The following is a 21829-nucleotide window of genomic DNA, read 5'->3' on the forward strand; positions in this document are numbered from 1 at the left end:
CTTATATGATCCCTTGCAAAAGTAGATTGCCATAAGAATATAATTTTCAATGGTATGGCATACATAGTTGCCACTGAGTTTCATAAAAATGATGGGGCAAATTTGTATCTGGAGTTAATACAAAAGAATTAGTTTTACAAATAAGTGTTTTATTAAAATGTACAGAACTTATGAAAGAAAAACTGATGTGATAAATCCCACATAATCCCAAGAGTTCTGGAAAATGATTTTGTAATAATGTGAATGTTTTTAAATCCTGTGGATTATCTCTGTGTCCAACACTAAAACTCCTACATATTAAGCAACTGTTAATACTGGTCATATCTTTTTCTTTTACACAAAATGTACACTGTTTTATATATATATATGTACATATATATCTGTATATATATACAGATATATATGTGTGTGTGTGTATACACACACACACACACACACACACACACACACTTTGGGGCTTATGAGTTCTACATTGTAAAATCTAGGCCACAAACAATTATAGTACGAGATGAAGAGCAATCAAAAACGCTAGCTAAACCAACCCATCTATCTAAACCAAAAAACACTATCGAAACCATCCATCCACTTCATTTTCTTCAATATCAAAAACTTCTGTGAAGCAGGTTCATGGTTCTGGACCTTAAAACCAGAGAATACAAACTCTGTCTCCCCATCTACCCTGAATTAACACTAATGTTAACTCAAATATGTCTCTGTCACCGTAATTATCTTTGAAATTAAAGAAAAAGGGTAAACAGAATGTGTTCTGCTGTGATCACTGGGGAAAATAAAGTTAACATGCTAAGCCAAACCAACTTAAGACTTTTTAAAGAATAAGTGTAAATAGTTTAGCTATAATAACAACAAATACAAAAAATGCACATTAAAATGTTTACTTCAAAATTTAGACAATTCCATTTGTATATAGTTTTTACATCTGTTTTTAATGATATCAAATTATTGATTGTTCATTTTTCTCATATTTATTTAAGCATTAACTATAGAATTTGCAATGTGATCTTTTTTTTTTTAATCCTTCCAGTAGACTTTTATTTTTGCCAGGTTTTAGTCATATTTACTTTGATCTTTCAGAGTATATAATTATTTTACTGTTTATTTATTTCTATGAGAAGAGAAAAAAAATTTGACCTAGGAGATCTATATGTGGCAATTTGTAACAGAATCACATAGCTTATGTTTAGGAAATCATGGTTTTGATTAAGAAGCAACCATTTAGTTCCCACTGTTTTATTAAAACAGACATTAGCAGATAATAGGAAACATATTTAACAATGTAGCCTGAACTTAGTCTGGGACATCAGTAAGTTCGCTCAAGATTTTCTTCTCTACTGAATATCACCCATGGTACATGTAAATAGGTAACTTGGGGCTGAAAACAAGGTGGGAGGGGATGGGGGGAAGGAAAACCAGAAGGACCGTGGAACTCTAACTCTGGGCTCTCAGGAAGGGCCTTAAGGTAGAATTCTGGGTTTGCTACGACTAATGTCCACCTTTTTTTCATTTTGAAAATAGATGGACAGAAACAGAAATTTTACAAACAAAATCATAACTTTCTCATGAGAAATGGATTCTACTAGGAACTCCACATCTATTCATAGCATGAAGCTTCCATCAAATGAAACAGGCCTGGATAGGTCCAACACTTCCTTTTCTCTGAGGGTTGAAAGTTAATAAAACGCTCTTCTTTGGGTGTTTATTTTCTGTGCACCATTATACCTGTCGTGAATTCTTTGTTTTTCCTCCCACTCCCTTGGCTGATGAATCAACACCACTTGAACTGTTTTACAGCAGCTTGTGTTTACTTCACACATACCTTAACCTTCCCTTTTCTCCTCCTACTGACACACACACACGCACACACACACTTTTCAACAGCAGTGACGAGCTCCATCTCTTTGAATAGCATGTGTACACAGTGTCTGGCAGCCTCTTCAGGTGTGGGTCCCTGACCTCCTGACTGAAATCAAGGTCTCAGTCTGCTTTTACAGCACTTAAAGATTTAACTGTGCATTTACTATCTTGGAAAAAAAAATGGAACTTGAAGAACTGATTTTCTAAGAAAAGAGAAAAGTAGAAGACATAAGTGTTAATGTGTGTGAACATACACACACACACACACACACACACACAGTTTGTAGTGGCAATTTTGAAAACACTACAGTGAAGGGTTCCCAGTCTTTCTGAATCTGGAATTATCCTCTAGCCTATTAAAAGAGGACGCTCTCTTCCTTTTTCTTATAGGAAGTAAATGGGATTTAACAAATGACCTTGAAGCTGAGTGATTCTTTTGATTTTTAACCAAAGAGGATATGCTCAAGCACGTTAACAATCTTATTTTAAAAGAAAACCCTGGAGACAACACTTACAGAAAAGAAACCCTTCTGAACCACACAATTACGTCCTATAATGAGAAGGAGTTATTCATCTTATCCTGTACAAGAGTTAATATTAATAATATTCTAAAGCAAGTGCCCAAACCAGAATTTAGAAGTATCCTAAGAATTTTAGAATATGTTGAAAAGAAATGGATCTTAATTCAATTTTCAGCGAATTTAATTTCTCCTGGGTAGTTCAGCATCTTGACTTTCCTTATAAATTGTGTATTTAGCATAAAATGCTCTCATTCCTTTGTAATCAGAAATGTGCCGCCAATCCATGTAAAGCTTATTTCCTCACAAAGTAACCTTATAAACAAGCTCCTAAATACTCAACCAACAAGCATTACTTTGAGACACTCTCTCCCAAAGGAAACCTGCAGGTAGCAAAACAAATAAATTCATTCTTTACTTCTACCTACCCACCATAAATGTCATTTGGACCTCAGATGGGGTCAGTGAATTGTCAGCAAGGCTATGAGAACCTATAACAAACTGCGATGGATGATGTCATAATCATGTAAAATATGGACTGGAAGACCCTCAAACATCAACCTATTATGTTGCCAGAAATTCCCCAAATCCCTTCAGAAGCTGGTAGCATTTGAATTAAACAGCATTTGAACTGGGATGAGAATACCAGAAGGTTTCTGACATATTTGCAAAGGCAAAATAATCACTGATATATTTAAAGGGCTAGATGGTCTAAATAGCACGACATTTATTATATAAGAGAATTGTATATTCAGGACCAGACATAATTTCATATAAAATACATTACGACTAGTACAACTACTAACTATTAATTATTGTTATAGGATGATAGCTATTATTTATTAAATGATTGCTTTGTGCCAGTATTTACTTATTTAATCTTCACAGCTAGCCAGTGACTGACATACTTCTATTATTTCAATTTTCAGATGAGGAGATTGAGTCTTGGTGAAGTTAAACACTTTGTGCAGGCTCACACAGCTGGCAAACGGAAGACAAAGATTTGAACACAAGTCTTCTTGACGGCAGAGTCCTTTTGCTTTAACTCCTGCTACAGTATTGTCTCCAAATAAATACATCAAAACTCCATTTCTGACCAAAGGTTTCCTGATACAACAGTCCTTCCACTTTGTTAGTTGGTACTTAAACTGTAAGTGCTGACTTAACCTAGAATGACTGCCTTTAAATTTCCGTTAAAATATTAGTGGCAATGATTTATTGATTGAGCTTTCTAAATAAATACACACCTATCGGAAATAAACCATTTTAAAATATTTTTAAAGATCTCAGCCTTCACAAGCATCACTTGTAAAAACTACAAACTTATATATTATCTTAGAATTTTACTTTTATTTCTAACAACATCGTAGTTTTAAGGGAGCCAATTTGATCTTTTAATGAAAATGTTAAGAATCTTATCTTTATAAAAAATTATATATATTTTTATTTAAAAAATTATTATCTAAAATTGGCATAAGTTCCAAATAAGCAACAACTCATTGGTCTAAGAAAATAGGCTTTAAAAATAAAAAGTTTACCTTTAATCTTCTTGTACTTTTTATACCATCTCCCAAACTCCTGGCACTTGGTTGCTGACACGTTGGCATAGTATGTGCTATTTACAATGGATGAAATCATACTCTGTAAAGAAAAAAAAAAAGTTATTTTCCATAAATATCAGCACTCCCTTTTAGGGATAAGAAAGGATACATTATAGCCCATACCAATCTCCTTTGTCTTTTAAATTTGGAGTCACCCCCCTGCAAACTAAACTATTAAACATCAAACATGATTATCTAAATTCACTATCCCTTTAACTTGTATGATGGCAGTGCTTTCTCAAAAAAGAAAAGAAAAAGAACACAACCTGGAGACAATGTCAAAAATGGAGGGGGCAGGACATACAGATTAGATGCAAAGCGAAAGAACAGTTGTGATTTAGGAACCAGAGCAAAAGGTGAGATCAGATGATCCAGCATCCGTCATCCAAATAATGCCTTTCAGATGTTTCTGTTCTGTTTCCAACTGCAACAAGCTTAGGGAGCCAAGAATCAGAGAACATCCGTGCTACACACTGCAGAACAACATTTAGGGAAATAAGTTAAATTAATATAATTTATAGAAACGTGTGATTAGCACTTGTGTGAAAATTCACCAACGGAAAAAATTAACAAGCGCTATTTTAGAGCAGGGGAAACTAAACATAACACTTAGACTGTGTTTCAATAAAAAAATAAAATCAAAGCTAAAACTTTCTGAGTGCTTAAGTACTTGATTCCTTCTTGCTCTTCACCCTCCTCTCCTTCATCAACTCAAGCCCTTAGCTAATTGGTTTGTAAATCTCATAAAAAGGAAAGAGAAGGGGAGCATAACTTGATTTACCAATGAAAAATTAAAATTATCATCACACACCTTGAATTAAATTTTCTACAGAGATATGTTTTCAGTCAATATGGCATGTTTGGACCAACATCGGTGGCAGATGTTAACTTATACCTGAATGACAGATACTACATGTGTATGTTTTATACATAGATTGTATTTCTGCAAATTCTGTCCAAAAACAAATGGTCATAAACAATTCAAGAGATCCAAATGACCTACATAAGGGTTTGAAATCTCCCTGCCTTGAAATCTCATCTTTCTTAAAAAAGGTACCCCAAATATGGAGCAGTTCAGTGAAATCTTAGAACTTTTAGTGGCATTTCTACGAAGTAGCTGAGATTAAAAGGATAACAATAAATCACGGTAATGGCAAGTTATTTACCAGGAGGTTCACACTCCAGCATATAGCCCTGTATAGACTCTCATTTGAAACAATTCCCTCTGTGAGCTCACAGTCTCCCTCTTTCTTAATCAATACACAGTACTAGTGGGAGAGGAGGGTCCTAGTGCAATTCACAGAAACCTCTTTGCCCCCCCCTTCTACATAGCAGATCGCTCTTCTCCCCCCAGTTACTCATCTCTAAATGACAATTATGTTCTCTAAGGGGAGATAATAAGGAGATCTTATTTTAATCTGAGGATCTGAACCCAGCCCTAGGAACGCAAAGAGCCAGTAGCACCCGAGTGTATCATAGGACTTGCAGAGCTTTGCCTGCTGCTTTAGAAGATCAGTGGAACTCTAATCTTCCCGAGGCACGGTTCTTTGTATATTATTAATACGTAAAGGAATAAGGAAGTTTGGCTTGCTGAGCCACTTCCGTCTCTGGGCTGAGCTTTTCTCTCTGTCCTAGTCTGTGAGACCCTGGAGGGCAGTGACTATGTCTGTTTAATATGTCTAACACAGCTCTGATGTGAGATATCTGAGTCACTGAAATATGACAGATGAAAAGGGACAGAGATGAAATTTTAAAATGCCAAACTGAAATGTCATAACAATGAAAAATTTACCATGAAAGCAGCCTAGTAATAGATGTACCAGCCACACTGGTGTACGTGAATAATTGCAAATGTACTTGTCATCTCCCTTTGTTGTTTGTAGGAATGTTATCCTCTGGAAAGGCATAGGATTTATAGCCATGGCAGGAGTCAGAGCTAAACCTTCTATTGCAAAGTGGTCTACAAAGCAGACTAAAATGGAAAGCGTTTCAAGCACTGCCTGGAGCTGTCCTTCAACCCTTCTTGGCCCATAAGACCAGGCCACAAACCCATATCACTCTGGCCCCAGATAATCTGCATTTCCCTCACTCCCTGGGCTCCTGACTGCCTTTGCTCCAAATGCATTTTCATTACCACTGCACAAGACCACTGTCAATCGATGTGGCAAGGAAATGAATATCAGGGCTACTACCAGCTCCATCACCAGGTCCTATACTAGAGCCACATTTATACTCCTTTAGAAAGGAGTTGGCTTCCCAGAGACTCAATCAGATTTGTTCTCTTCCCCAGATTACGATAAAAGAGTCTCTGTCTTGACTGATCACAGAACAAAAAATAAATAGGTTTAAGGTAGGAACTGAGCAAAGGAACTGTGTAGCAAGTAAAGACAGTTTTCTAGATAATGAGACTCTTTAGTCACCAGAAAGATCTCTTCAAATTTGTGGTACATTTTATTGATTTTAAGTCCCTGCAGGTCTTTATATATATAGTTGACACTCAAAATAGCTTTACTGATGTGAATTGTTATAATTCAACCTGAGAGAGCTTTAAAAAAAGAAGACGTACATCTTGGGGACATTTTAAATGAAAGGTTATGTTATGTCTTACTATTGCAGTTTCAAATATGAATATTCTCTTATCCTTAATGGTACTGTTACATTCTCATAGCCTGAGTTGGAATCACTAGGTCTCACTAGAATATTCTGGACACATACTCCAAGGTCTCTTAACATTAATATCAATTGATGTTTTTAAAATCAAAACTTAACTGATTATAAACAAAATGGAAAGGGGGTAACATAGACCTAGTACAAGCTAACCTTGCCTCTATAAGGAATAATGTCCTCCAAGGTACTGGGCACAGAAAATCTGTATTTACATTAATCCGTTCTATAACCACATTTTTTAAATACTTTAATGTCATTGAAATTTGGATGAATCTTACAATCAAGAGCATCTTAGACCTGATAAGATACAATTGCTGCAAAGTGGCATGAGCAATGATTAAAATCTCTCTCATCTACTACTCTGCCAAAAAGATCTAATTTCCATGTACTGCTTTTTAAAACATGTATATGATTTTGTAGTTTATGTTGCTCTTTTATGTTTTTCAATCATTCTAAACCAACCATACAACTGGACTTTCAGGATCCCCACACCCTGTTGATAAATGAACATGATCTGAATCCATGTTTTTAATCCAGAATGTAACTAACTCCTGAGTATCCATGTTAACATAAAGCAATTCTGATACAAACAACCCAAGAAATCTCTGCATTGTTATTTTTAACACTTACATGAAGGGACTATGTTTTACTAAGGGTAAGACAGAGGGTGCCTAAAAATTGTACATACATTTTAAGAAAGGAAAAAACTGTATTAAAATTATGCTGGTGGTAACCCCTTTGAGTACCTCTTATCATTGCAGAAGTCAAACGTGACGTGTATTCATCTTTTGTTTTCGGTATATATTATTACAATTTTAATACAGTTTTATTTCCTTGCTTAAAAGGTGTATACATTTTTTTGGCACCCTCTGTATTAAAGTCACTTTGCATTTGCAAGCACACTCCCCTCTGTGTGGTGATGGGCTGTGAGGAAGAACGGGCGGGCACACATACGATGGGCAAGCGAGTCAGCCCCTTAAGACCCTTAGTCACAGCCATACGCACCATGTGGACAGTAACGTAGACAAAGCTAGTCTATGAAAAAATTGTATGTATTAAAGTAAACAGGAAGGTTCAAAATGTCTTCCCAACTATAGAAACGTTATGGAAATTTCAGACTTCTTTGTAATTAATCATGAAATTTTAAGCATGAAGATTATAGATGGAGGAATGAAATCTAGGTTTCCTCATTTGCAGTCATGCTGACACATCATTTGCCACTTACATTTGAAAGGTTTCTTTTTTAAAAAAAATAAAAAAAGGTATTTAAACAATCAAAATATACCAGAATTAGTTACTCCCAAGTTTACTAGCTGATTTGAATTTGCTCTAAGCTGAACTGCAAGAGATTATTATAATATTATTAGTAGTACTTAGTTCAGCTAAACAGATTGCCTTATTTAAAAACACATTTTCTTTTAAATTCCTAAGACAAATTTTAAACTCGTTTGTTGCTTTTGATTAGCTCAGAGAATACATGTCACCTGTAATTATAAGTAGGGTTTCCATTTTTCAAATTGAGGGCCCAGAAGCCCCCAGTGAAGAAGCAGCTTGTCCAAAGTCAAACAGCAATACCACATACAGATCCTACTACCAGGCCACACTAGTCCATGGGTCTCCAAAAGGAACACCGATTAATGAAAGGAAGGAAATATTCACCGCCACCTCCATCAGCTAGCACAAGCTCAATAGCGGATACTGCAGCCAGTTCTTTATACAAAGAAACAAGGTGACAAAAAATATCAGGTCCCTCATGTGAGTAATTAAGAAGGACAGAACCAGAGAAAACTAGGGAATCTAAGGGTTAATTTAAAACTTAATAGAAAAAGCAAAACAATAAACATAGGTGAAGATGATTTGTACATTTAGAAAGACAGAGATCTGAGTATCCCCTCTTCCTTCCCAAAAAGGAAAAATAAAATAATTAGATATCCTTTGCCATATTCCCCTTGGCTTAGTGAGATTTATTTGTTTGAACAGCAACATTATACTAAGAGTCGCTAAGATGTACATACATAATACGCTCACTATAAAAGAGAATATTATAAAACCAAAGCGAAGGCTTACGTGACTGTCAGTGAGAACGCCCTGCCTGAGCAAGAAGGCTGTCAGAAGTGTGGGGGGCGGGGAGGGGGCAGGACTGGCATCCCAGGGCCTCCCTTTGCATGTCAACATAGAGGATAGAGCATGATGCAGGCAATGAGTAATATACGCATTCTTTGTTCATTTTCAGCCTTTTCAATGTGCTTTGTGATATGCTAAATAACATATTGAACATGAGACTATAATGATACTTCAATTAAGCATGGTAAAGGGAAAAAACTGATTTGGAAGAACTACTTTGTCGAGAAAAATTCATTTAATGTCATTTGGCAGCCTTCCACTATCCCATTCTATCCCTATTTCTGAGCTATACTATCAGTACCAATAGTTGAAAGAAACACTTCTTCTGGGCTTCGGAGTATGAAAAGACAACATCTGAGAGCTTCTCTCCAAAGTAGCTGTTGCTGAATGGCTTGCTTATTTGATGGTGGCACCCTCACCAGGGGGCTATAAGGTTTCGGAGAAATTATTTGTGGGAAAGTGCTAGCACAAGAGGTGGGGTCAATGAATGTCAACTCTCTCCCCTCCACGCAATCATTTCATATGGTCACCACAATCACCCAGTTAGGAATTCTTTTAAAGCTGTCACTTGTGAGCCTCCTTCAACGTGAGTTCATAAGGTTGGGCCTCGAACTAAAACAGGCTTGCATGAAAATAACTTAAAGGGACAGTTGGCAACTGGTAATATGAGACAGGATGCATCCTCACTATATGCATGAATTTAAGAGTAAACGAAACAGACAGTTGGCAACTGGTTAACACAATACTGGGCCAGCAGTTGATCAGCCACTTGTCTGTAGATGAGCACACGATCATTTGCTTTTCTACTGACCCAACTGGCTGCTTGATTTCACTGTCCAATGATTTTGGCACATTGTACGTTGTACATAATGATACCCAAATGGACAAGGCTTGCTTAGGGTGACAGAAAAAAATTATCCTACAGTCCATTACTAAAAAAGACTATAAATTCTATCTCACCATCATGCTAGAACTCTAGTAACATTTTCACAGTTCAATAACGTCAGTCAGTCATTTTGTTCCTCAAATATTCGGCAAAAAAACCTCAACTTAGGGGCATGGAATTTTAAAAACATATCTACATGCTCAGTGAAAGAAGCCAACACAAAAGTACAAATATTCTATGATTCTACTTTAGAGCAAATTCATAGAGACAGAAAATAGAATAGACAATGGGCTGGAGTGGACAGGGGAACGGGAATTATTGCTTAATGGTTATAGACTTTCTATTTGAGGTGATGATGAAAAGTTTTGAAAATAGGGGTGACAGTCGCACAACATTATGAATGTAATTGATGACACTTAACTGTAAACTTAAAAATGGTTAAAAAGATAAACTTCATGTTCTGTATATTGTACCACAAAGAAAAAGATTTTTTAAAGCACATCTGAAGTCACAGAAAACATTTAGGGGGGTGGGGGGCGGGGGCAGAGGGACATTGGAAGGTGCATGCATTTGCAAGTTATTTGTTCTTTCAATGCAATTTTCAGTTAACAAGACTGTCCCTTTAGTCATTCCATTTGATCTTCATAATAACTCGTGAGGTCAACAAGTTAAGTACTGTTAGCTCTCCTTACTTTAATGGATCGAAACCCTGAGGACCTGGAGTTTTGTCTTTTAACTCTTCCTCGAGTAAGAAGAACTATGACACAGAAATACGTTTTCACAATGTTTTCACATTGGAACAGTGAGAGAAGCCCATTTCATCAGGGAGACCTGTGCCTGAGGTAGGATAAATCAGGCTGCTTGGGGCTGCTGATGTGCCTGAAGGAAGAGGTGAGAAGCGGTGACTCAGGGGGACATCAGAGGGAAAGGAAAAGGCCGTCAGCATGTAAACACGGTTTGAAAGGTGAAATCAAAAATAAATACACAGACACACAAACACAACCTACACTTTCCAAGCATCTGGCCAGACAGAGAATACCTAAATCATGACTTCCCTTTCTTTAAATATATATGCCTCAGGCTGCAATTGTTGTCCTTTTATGGATTTTCCCCCTCTTTTCTTCTGCTTTCAAGGCTGCTCTTTTGAATAATAGGCCACTGGGATGTTCAAGAAAGTGTATACTAGCCACTGAATCATTCTTTTATGCAATTGCCAAATCTGAGTGAGAAAAATCCCTAATATGGTTTGGCTTAGGGGTAATAAGGAAGAATTATTTCAAAAACAGACATCTTTTACTCATGAGCTGAGTCTATTTTAAATAGCCCAATCGCCTACCTTTTGAAGTAAACAGTATTGGGTGCTTGACTGTCTTCTTCCTAGATTGAAAGTTCATTCCCTCTCGTGTTCACTACTGTGGCCTCAGCCCATCCTATCCCATAGTGTCGACCTTAATTGGGACGCCAGTAATGCTGGTGGAGAACACTGCTGAATTATTGTTTCACCTTCTTAGAATAAAAAATGCATTCTCTTTTTCACATTATGTAGGTTGAACTTCAAAAAAGGTATGTACCTGTTCTATTGCAACCACCAACAAAATGGGCGAGCTTATCTCCACACTGAAATGCAATCTAGCTATGCAATTTAAGTGCGTAATCTGGACTAGTTAAGGGTAATAGCTGTCAGATTAATGCCAGGGTCCACATTACATGCCCGTGCTGGCTGAGGACTACTCCAAAGAGATGCCCCATAATTACACAGCATACCACAAGCCCTAATCACATCTCCCCCAAATCTAAATGATAGAACTGAGCCCCTGTTGAACTAAAAGTGAGCTGAGCATCCATCAACGATCAAATTATTACGTTCACTGTTTCTAGTTCAAAACATTTTACAGCTGCCAAGAACACTGTAAAAAGAATAAAACTTTATATTTTACAGCATTTTTATATTTAATTCATTAAACACATGAGAGCAATGGTTCTCAACCAAGAGTGATTTTGCTCCCCCCATTTTGGTTGTCACAACTGGGGTGAGGGGAGATGGTGGCAGGCTACTGGCATCTAGTGGGTAGAGGCCAGGGATGCTGCTAAACACGCTGCCATACACAGGACCGCCCCCCACCACAAGGAATTATCCAGCCCAGAAGGTTCATAGGACCAGGGTTGAGAACTCTTGCATTAGAGCAACAACTACATGGAAGACCTGCATTGTGCTGAATGCTGAGAACGTGAAGCTAAACAAGAGTTGGCTTCTGCTATTGTGGGCAACCCATCGAGTGACGGCAACTGGCAGATAACACTGACAACACGCTATGATAAGTGCTGTGACAGAGGTGTGTACAAAAGGCTACTAAGAGCAGGAGAAGCAACTACTTCAACCGGGAGGTCAGGGTACTTCACCAGCAGTGACTTTCCAGCTGGAATTTGAAAGATGATTTCATCACGTAGAAGAGAACAGCGCGTGCTAGAGAAACAACACATGCAAAAGCCAGCAAGTGGCAAACTGAAGGACTACAGCATCATCAGCATTGAGGGTAACGGCTACCAAAGCCAGAGATTAATACGGTACAGCTCCCTGGCCAGTCTCATGAGGACACAGGAAGGTTCATAATTTAACGGGTAAGGTAATTTTTATGCCATCTTTAAAACTACCGGAAACACAGGTATATGGAGTAGAAAATAAACTCTGCATGAATTTTTAAAATAACTCAAGAAGCTACTTTGTTAAACTTGAAATACTCAGGGTAGAAAGGTATTAGTTAGATTCCTTCCATCTCAGCAATATTTTGGTGACATTTAAACGATGACTAGTGTTCCAAATAATTAATTCCACATGTTTGGAACACAGAGTGGGGGCAGGTAGGGGGAGGAAGGTGGCTCTGGTGGGAAATTAGGCTGGACAGTGTCATCTTGATGATTTTACAGGCAAGGCTACGAAGTCCGTACTTCCTTCAGGCTGGGAGGGGGATCACAGACAAGGAAATGGCAGGAGAAAAGTTATGATTCTGGACGACAACATTTTTCAGATGAGAGGTGATGGAAGTCTAAACAAGGCAAAGACATAAAGAGGGAGATTTTAGATGTGGAGGCAGTGACATTTATAGGAATAAACAAGAGAGTGCTGGAGAAGAAAGTTTTTAGGTTTGGCAACCAGGACAGCACGCAATGAAACAAAAAACTGGGGGAGAAAGGTAAAGACGATCTCATCTGAACCACAAGACAATCCTGGTGTAAAATACGGGGATACAATCATGCCCAGTTTACAGGTGAGTTTCATGGGGCTCTGAGGATGGCAGGGCTTGCCAGGATTGCACAGCTGGTATAAAAGAACTAAGATTAGTGCTCAGGGCTCTCAGCTCCTGATATGGGTTCTTTCTACGCACGCTGTCTCTCTAGTCTCTAGTTGTAATCAAACCTGGTCATCAAGATAGATCAGTTTGTACTGGATTTCCATGGGCCTTGAAAGCCCTGGATAAAATTTTGAATTGGTGATATTAAGTTAGGAGCTTGTATACTTCTAGGCAAAGCCCATTTTGACTTCCGTGGGAATCCGAGAGAAAATTAATAGTTACTGATTGTGAAATTCAGGACTAATGATCAAAAGTTTTTTTTCCTAAATTGTTCTTTATCCAGTCCCTGTGTCTGATCAGAAAGATTCAAAATATTTGTGTTTATTGCTTCATAAATATTCACCTTGAAATAAATCAAAATCCTAGCAACAAGCCTTAGCACCTACATACATACCTAGAGGCAGATATTGAAATGGCCTGGGTGAAAGCTGTATGTGCAAGAGCAGGCACATAATTGACGGTCAAGAAATACTAGGGTCCCTCTCTAACTAGCCACCTACTACTCAGGTGCATGCCTCCTTGACTTTTGGGGAGCAAAAATATTAACAGCATGCTTTGTCTCAGAGGATCTAAATTCAAAAACATTCTCCAAGATACTCATTAAAAAAAAAAGAAATGTTCACACCAACAATATCATGTCTCAATAATAATAGCTGATACCATGTATGGAGCATCATCGCACACCAGGTACCAGGCCAAAAATGTATGTGATTTATCTCATTTACTCTCATTACATGATTTAGAACTATTACTCTCCTTGTTTTACTTACAAAGAAACAGGCTCATAAAGGTGAGGTTATAAAGGCTTGTTAAACCAGGACATCAATCCAAATCTATCTGATTCCAGAAGGCACGCTCTTAACCATTAGGCTTCCTGCTTCTCCCCAACACTCTATCATCCTAGAACACAGCTCAGGGCACATCAAGTTTCTATGGTTCTTGTCACCTTCCCTTGAACTTGACAGACACGTAATTAGCTCATTGCCTTAAATCAAGCGTACAACTCAAACCAGGAAATGGATTTCCATTCATGGCTTTAAATAATGTCAACCTGAGTTCATTTCACAGCATTCCTATATGCCACTGCCCATAGCCACCAAAACATTGTTTCATCATTCAAACAAGTGGGGCCCGTGCCCATGGACACAAATGGGAAAGGCAGCCTTTACCTCTGCTGTTCCCTCCTTTGAGCCTCTCAATCTCTTATTTTTGTGGCGTTTTCTAGTTTATGATCAGTTCACTAAAAATGCAGTATCATTTTTCTTCCCCATGCATTTTCTCCTGGTGAGTTCACCACAAAATCTCTACAAATGTATATGATGCAAAGATCATCTCTCTCTGCTAGACAGGGAAAAGGCTCACTAAATAAATAAAGATGGGTTTCACATGGCCGACTCATACCATTGACCAAGTAATGCAATGATTTGGAGCCTCGGTGGTCTGGATTAGGGTCTCAGCCTGTCACTTATCCAGCTGAGTAAATTTAGGCAGGTAAAGTGCTTCTCCCTGGATTTGCTGAGTTGTAAAATGGAGACACTGTTATAATATACGTTATAATATAACGTACATTATAATATACATTAAAAGTTAAAGATTATGAATGTAAAATGTTTTCATATACTCCCATTACATCAAAGCTTTCAATAAGTAATAATTTCTACGCTATAACAAAAGCACCGCAATCTCCATATTTTTTCCACCTCAAATATAATGACTGTATAAACAAAACACAGCTGTCTAAGCAGGTGTGCCCCTCCTCCTAGGTAGTCCACCAGTGGCTTTCCGCATGTCCGAGAAACCCTCCTGGAGATACTGACCTGGGAGAGAGGGCATTCTTTGGCTAATGTGCTCTGGTTCATCTCTTTGAGCAGTTCCTTTAAGGCATTGCGGACTGTGGCGTGGTTCCACTGCTCTGCAGGCAAGTCTTCCAACTTTGAACAACTGGAAATGAAAGCAAGAATGAATGACATGCAAACCATAATAAAGGGCCCCACCGCAGAGGATTATGGGTACAGCAGTCACTCCTGGGTCCTATGTCAGCATTAGGAGAACTGCTCAAGAACGGGATGTAATGTGGGCCCCGATAAGGGAAGGGCAACAAAACTGCTTCTCTACAGGACCTTGAGAGAGCCCTAAGGTCACTATAAGTTGGTTATCATACCAGCCTGCAAAAAAGTCACTTTGTATAAGAAGAAACGCTAGTTTTTTTAAATAAGATTTCTCTAATCTGCCGACAGAAACAGTTTGGCAGTGTGATTATAAGCTTCCACAATACAAATGTAATGACTGAACACTCCTAAGGTTAAATGTAAAGAAATATTCCATCAGATTTGTAGCTTAAAGGTCCACCCTTCACCCTCAGAAAAATTCAGAGATTTCACTTTCCTAACTAAAAAATAACTTTTAAGAGAAGATACCAAAGCATTCCTAGACAAGGATGGAAATGTTGGGTTCCTATTTAAGTACAAATAAGTACAAATTCTCAAAAAAAAAAAGGCAAATTCAAAATCTGTACACTAAAGGACAGTGTTCCTTAAATCACATGACTTGCAGGCATTTTACAATACGAGACTCTGCAGAGAATCTCTACAATCTTTAAAAGAGGCATAACTTGTCCTGGATGCTGTATCTAAAAAGAAGAAGAAGGAGAAGGGGAAGGGGAAGGAGGAGAAGGAGGGAAGGAGGGAAGGAGGGAAGGAAGGAAGGAAGGAAGGAAGGAAGGAAGGAAGGAAGGAAGGAAGGAAGGAAGGGAAAAAGGCTTCCCGAATCCTCTGCAGACCACCAAAGAGGGAAGAAAAAGAGGTCCAGTGCCAGAGCCTTCTTGCTAAGCCTGCGACACAGGCATAAAACTCATCCCTCACAACACAAACCTGAAACAGCCGAGCTGTTTATTCTTCAAATACTATGTGCTAAGCATTTAACTAAAGGACCCATTAAAGTAGGGGGGCTGTGGAAAGTTCCCCTTTATGGGCTGCAGATTTTTAATGATTTATCAAGCTTCCCCGAGGTTACCACTTCACTGCTTCTGAAAACAAAACATAAAACAGTTGGAATGTGGACTATAAAGATGCCTGGTGAAGTGCCTGCCCCTCCTTCCCTCCTCTCCTTTTCTTCATGTCATCCAATGTCTAGAAATTAACAGACAGGACGCGCTGATCTCTGCAGTTACTCTATGATCGACAGAGCTGCTCTGAGAGTAAGGAAGGGCAGATGTTCAGAGACACCCACCTTTGTAATTGGATTTTCAACGTCACAACATGATAGACATCTTGCAGCATGTCGGCCACTGTCGCGTCGGGTGCATCTGTCACATAACTGAGGGGGAGAGGGTTCCACCTTCCCAGCTTGATTATTCCTGCACAGGGAAGAAAAACATAATAAACACGTATCTGCTATTTATTAAACCTTCCCATTGTTTGTTCAATGTTAAGAAGGTCATTCAATAGTCAACATTCAAGGCCCACTCGGAGATATTTTACAACCCAGTGCAACAGCCTATTTCTTTCTGGCTGACAATTGAGTTGAGTTGACTATACAGGAAGATGAGAAGGAAGGGATGAGGTTTAATCCTGGACAATCAGCTCTTTTATGTTTTCCTGTTTCTTAAATTACTTCGAAAACCATAAGGATACTTCCTTCCCCCAAAGTCTTGTTTCACACTAACTTACGACTGATGCTAAATATATACCGGACTGCTGATTTCATAGACAAAAAAAAAAAAAAAAAAAGCCTTAAGTAAATATAAGATTTGGTTTTGAATTGTACAAGAAAATTCCTGTGTGTGGGCTCAGCACACACAGTCACATCCTGACTGTGGTGTGATCCCCAGTGCGAACAGCGTTCGGAGCTGATAAAGCAGTTAGAGCTCACTGCCAGATTCACATTTCACCAGGCAGAGGGGTTTTTTTCCCAATAGCACAATGACTGACCACAGATCAGAATAGAGATGCCTTCAACTTCCTTTATGTATGTATGTATGTATGTATATATGTATGTATGCATGTATGTATGTATGTATTTATTTTAATTCTTCAGCTCTTTTTAGAGTGACAATGGTAACCTTTCCCTGTGGGTTTCCTGCAGCATATGGAAAACACATATGACAACAGAGAATAAAAATCCTGGTCAAAAGTGGGCTACACAAGGCAGTGATTTTAGGAATAGCCTGGTCACAGGAAGATTCATAAGACAGTTTCAGCAAACATGTGGTGAAAATGCTAACTTATTCATAAGAGGAACCCATCTTATCTGGGCATATACCCTATTTCCCCGAAAATAAGACCTAGCCGGACAATCAGCTCTAATGCGTCTTTTGGAACAAAAATTAATGTAAGACCTGGTAGTATATTATTTATATTATATTATATTATATTATATTATATTATATTATATTATATCATATAAGACCCGGTCTTATATTATAGTAAAATAAGACCGGGTCTTAAATTAATTTTTGCTACAAAGGACGCATTAGAGCTGATTGTCTGGCTAGGTCTTATTTTCAGGGAAACACAGCATAACATTGATGAAAAAAAATAAAGATAAACTCACTTCACAAAAAAAATAAATAAAAAAACAGAGTAACAAAAATTGTATTTGCATGCTATGAAAAATTCAATAGTCCCCAGAATGTCAAAAATTGTCACACATTAAAAAAAAGCAGAAAAAAAAAGCATGTTTTAGTGATAGAAGAAAAAGCAGCATTTTTATTTTTATTTTTGACAATACAGGTGAGTCCCACTACTCTGTTCTTTCAAAAAAAAATTTTTTTTATCATCAGAGAGAAGATACCTATATAGCCAAATGAAATTTAAAAAGCTTCACAAAATGATGCTTTACAGCTAGGGGCTGAGAGTCCAATAATAGCAACTGAACTGCCTGGTCAGGGCATGTCCTGTCCAAGATGAAACAAATGAATGCACAATGCTTGACATAATGCTTGAAAACAGGGAATAAACAGAACAAAAATATTAAAATGATGCACTGTTTCAGTATTAAGATTTAACAATCTGGTGCTGAATATGTTGCAGTATAAATAGTGCCTGGACTCAGATCCAATAAAGTAACACAGCTCTCATTCATAGTACCGTATGTCTCTAGTTCTGGCTCCGTAAGTCAGATTTCACTTGCCAAGAAAAGCTGTTTTCTTGTGGGGATAGTTTTCCTAACATTCTCTCTCATGACAATGAAAAGTGCACAGCACGCCGCATGCAGTAGTCATGAAATGAACACCCAGGGCCCACTGGCCAGCCACCCACCAGAGGCCGGGCCTGCTGCCTTGCTTCTTTCACTCCTCCTGACATTTGAAAACACTAAAAAGATCCCGTGCAACATGTCTAACATATTTCCTTCTTTAAAAATCACTCCGCGGTTTTAAATTCCTTTTAAAAATCATTACCATCACAGACCACGAGTTGAGTATAAACTGACCATGTCCTGAAGATATGATATTTTATCATCAGAGATCAGAGGGGGGGAAAATAAAGTCAGCAATTGTACTATGAGAAGCAAGGAGAAGAAGCCGATTTGGTGGGTCATTTCTGTTACTAACAATACGAAGGTCATAGGAAGCACATGAATCTGCAAACTTCAGTGCACAACCCGAGTGGATTCATCTACGCTGCTGTGTGTGCCAGTGCTCATTCCTTTTCATTGCTGAGTAGTGTTCCACTGTAAGAATATACCAAAATGCAGCCCAACACAACAGAATTATCTATGTATGATTTCATTTATATAAAATACAAGAACAGGTAAGACTGATCTACGGGGCTAGAACTCAGAAAGCTGTCCCTCTGGAAAACTGTCCCTCTGGATGGCAGGGACAATTGACTGGAAAGGAACATAACGGAATTTTCTTGGTTTGGTTGGTGGCTGCATGGATATAAAAATTGTCAAAATTCATAAAACTAAACATTTAATATGTATACATTTTATTGTCTGCAAATTATACCTCAAAAAAAAAGGGAAGGGGAGGAATCTCTACAGGAAATGATGGACAAATAACTGTACTGGAAATAGTAATCTCTATTTAATAAACTCTCTCCCCACTTTGATAAGCCAGAGGAAACTTGTTTGGGCTGGAATTAGACACACACAGGTGTCTTCACAACACTTAATACATCTACCGAGAGCAGCTGCTACAGGTTGGTTTCTACCTCTTGGAAGAGAGCTGTTGATGGATGCTATTTTCAGGCAATGAGGAGAGGCGTGTGCTTTTTCCTTTTTTGCACCCTACTGACTAACCAGCACAAACCTAACAGCCACGTCCTCTTCCACTTGTACCAGGTGCAAGAGCTGCTAGGACAGCTACGTCCAGAAGGCTGCCCTCCTCTAGCCAGGCAGGGACTTGGAGTAACTCTTTGTAATAAGACTTCTCTCCAAACAGGGTTTCTGTCTAATGTATTAACCCTCTGGAAATACATTCCTTAGATACAGTCCTGCTTCTCTGATATAAAATACACAAGACGATTACTTGGGCTAGGAGTCAAGTGTTAATTGAGGAAATCAAATTGGGAAGCAGCACACCTTAGTGACTCAGAATGCAGGCTCCCAAGTCAAATTGCCTCAGTTGACATCCTGGCTCCTCCAGCTACTAATGACGTAGCCTTAGCAAGTTACTTACTTTCCCTACACCTCAATCCTCTCATCTGTAAAACGGAACAACAAAAGTACCACAGGAATGTAAGACAGATTCAGTGTAAAGCCTCTAGCACAGCACCTGGATATAATTAACCTCAAAATGTATTTACTGTCATTATCTAGATATTTTTAATACTTCTTGAAAGGAAGATACAGTCCATTTATTTCAAAAATCCTGACTTAAGGATTATTGGTGACCTCATTCTTGCTCAATCTTTCATTTGGTCATGTGCCTGTAGAAGGCCCTCCTTATTACATTATCACAAAGGAGGACAGTGTATCAATTACGTCTGTCCCGCCATTCCCCCAGCACCCTCTTCGTTCCTCCCATCCTTGCTCCTCAGGGCCTCCTTTCCTTTTACCTACGAGTAGATTCAGATCGCCCCTTCTTTCACAACAGCATCACAATCTCTTTCCCCTCAGTCCCTCATTTTCTGCACAACCAAATGTACTGAAGGTGCACCTCCAGTTTCTCCCGTAGATACCTAGTTTCAACACTTTCTAGGAGGAAATGGAGGCTCAGAAAGGTTGGGTTAACTGGAATAATGTCACTAGGAAGTAACAGAGCCCAGGCTCACCACGATGTTGCTCTTCTGAGTGTCCTATAAGTCACACAAGTTCATGTGTGAGGCACATCAGAAGAAAAGACTGGAAGAGAATTGGTTCCAAGTTTGGAAGGCCTTGCATGCCTGACTTAATAGCACATGGTGTAGGTCAGAGGCCTGGAGTCAGAGGTGAGTTTATGTCCAGCCTCGTCTGCTTTCAGCTGTGAGACTCTGAATAGGTATTTAGTTTCTCTGAACCTCAGTTTCCCTTATCTGTAAAATGGGGATAATAATAATGCCTACCTTTAAGGTTGTCATGAGGCTTTAAATGAAAATGAGAATTTAGCACTGGGATTGGCACACAGTAAGTGCTCAGTAAACATTAGGGGGAATAGATCCTTCAAAGTTTTTGAGTGTAGATGTAATCTAGGAAAATTAATCTATACTGAAATACAGGTGGATTAAAAGACTGAAGCATTTTGAGGAGAGAAGAAAGATCTGAAATAATACACATAGATGTGTCTAATTACAACCATAACAGCTTCTTCCTGTCTCCCTCGAAGGAGGGATACAGACCCCACCAAATGCTACAGTGCAATAAGGAAGACAAAGAAGAAAGAACAACAGGCTATGTGCCCACAGGGCATATCTGACTCACAGAGACGGAGAAATCTCAATAAAAATGGCATAACTATAAATATACATATATTATTTCTAGTGTTCATGCTCTATGAGTAGGTTTTGTAACCCCAATCAGAAAAATGAGAAAAACTAATTATGATTAAATTAGATAGTACTACATTCACATACATGCATGTGTGCACTTGTACACACACACACACACACACACACGAACACAGCCATACCTCTATCCCAAGCACATAGTAAATATCAGTTCCCATTTCTTCTCTGAATACATATCACACTCTTATTCTGTCTGGAATATTGATCCCCAATATTCACTTCTATAAATCACACATTCTTCAAACTCTGCCCCGAGAATAATTTTACCCTGATCCACCTGGCTTGAAGCAGTCCTTTCTCTACACAGTTGCACAATAAACATTCTTGGTCAGTATGTAAGGCACTTACTTTATCACAATATCCTTTTAGGTTACTTTACAGTTTGCAAAGTGCTTTCTGTTTTGTTTTGTTTTGTTTTGTTTTTCAAACCATTAGTTCATCCTCATGAGAACAGCAAGGGGTCAGCATTCTAAGGGAAGTGAGTTGAAGATCAGAGAAGACTTTTCAAAGACATTAGTGGGTTACAGTCAGGACCAGACCCTAGGTTTCATCTGACAAGTTTTCTAACTACTGGACCAATAATCCTCTTTCCACTCAGCTCTACCCATATGCCAATGCCCAACCACAAGATGAGCCCCCAGAGGCCAGGGCCACGGCTCATTCAGTCACATCAGGCAGGGTCTTGACATTTAATGTCAAACAAAGGAACAAATAAGGCCACTGAACAAACAGGTGACAGGCCCAGAAAAGCCAGCTATACTTGGAACTTCTCTGGAAAAAAACTGTCTCCCATAACAGTGCCATTTCAGAAATAAACATTGTTTCCTAAGTCATCTTTCCTATTTCCAAGGAATTTATCATCTGCAAACATTTAGAAAATGCC

General features: G+C 38.4%; 1 protein-coding gene across 4 annotated transcripts in view; it reads right to left on the reverse strand.

Annotated features, from left to right (window-relative positions):
- SATB2 (SATB homeobox 2) overlaps positions 1-21829 on the reverse strand; it is a 237890-nt gene that overhangs the window by 87529 nt on the left and 128532 nt on the right. For all 4 annotated transcript variants that reach the window (XM_074339726.1, XM_074339725.1, XM_074339724.1 and 1 more), the window contains 3 exons: positions 16247-16373; positions 14836-14959; positions 3929-4031 (listed from right to left, as the gene is read on the reverse strand). In XM_074339726.1, the coding sequence (XP_074195827.1) occupies positions 3929-4031; positions 14836-14959; positions 16247-16373 (354 nt within the window). The remainder of the gene's footprint in view (positions 1-3928; positions 4032-14835; positions 14960-16246; positions 16374-21829) is intronic.

Source organism: Rhinolophus sinicus, linkage group LG01 (genome assembly GCF_036562045.2).
Source record: "Rhinolophus sinicus isolate RSC01 linkage group LG01, ASM3656204v1, whole genome shotgun sequence".
NCBI lineage: Eukaryota > Metazoa > Chordata > Mammalia > Chiroptera > Rhinolophidae > Rhinolophus > Rhinolophus sinicus.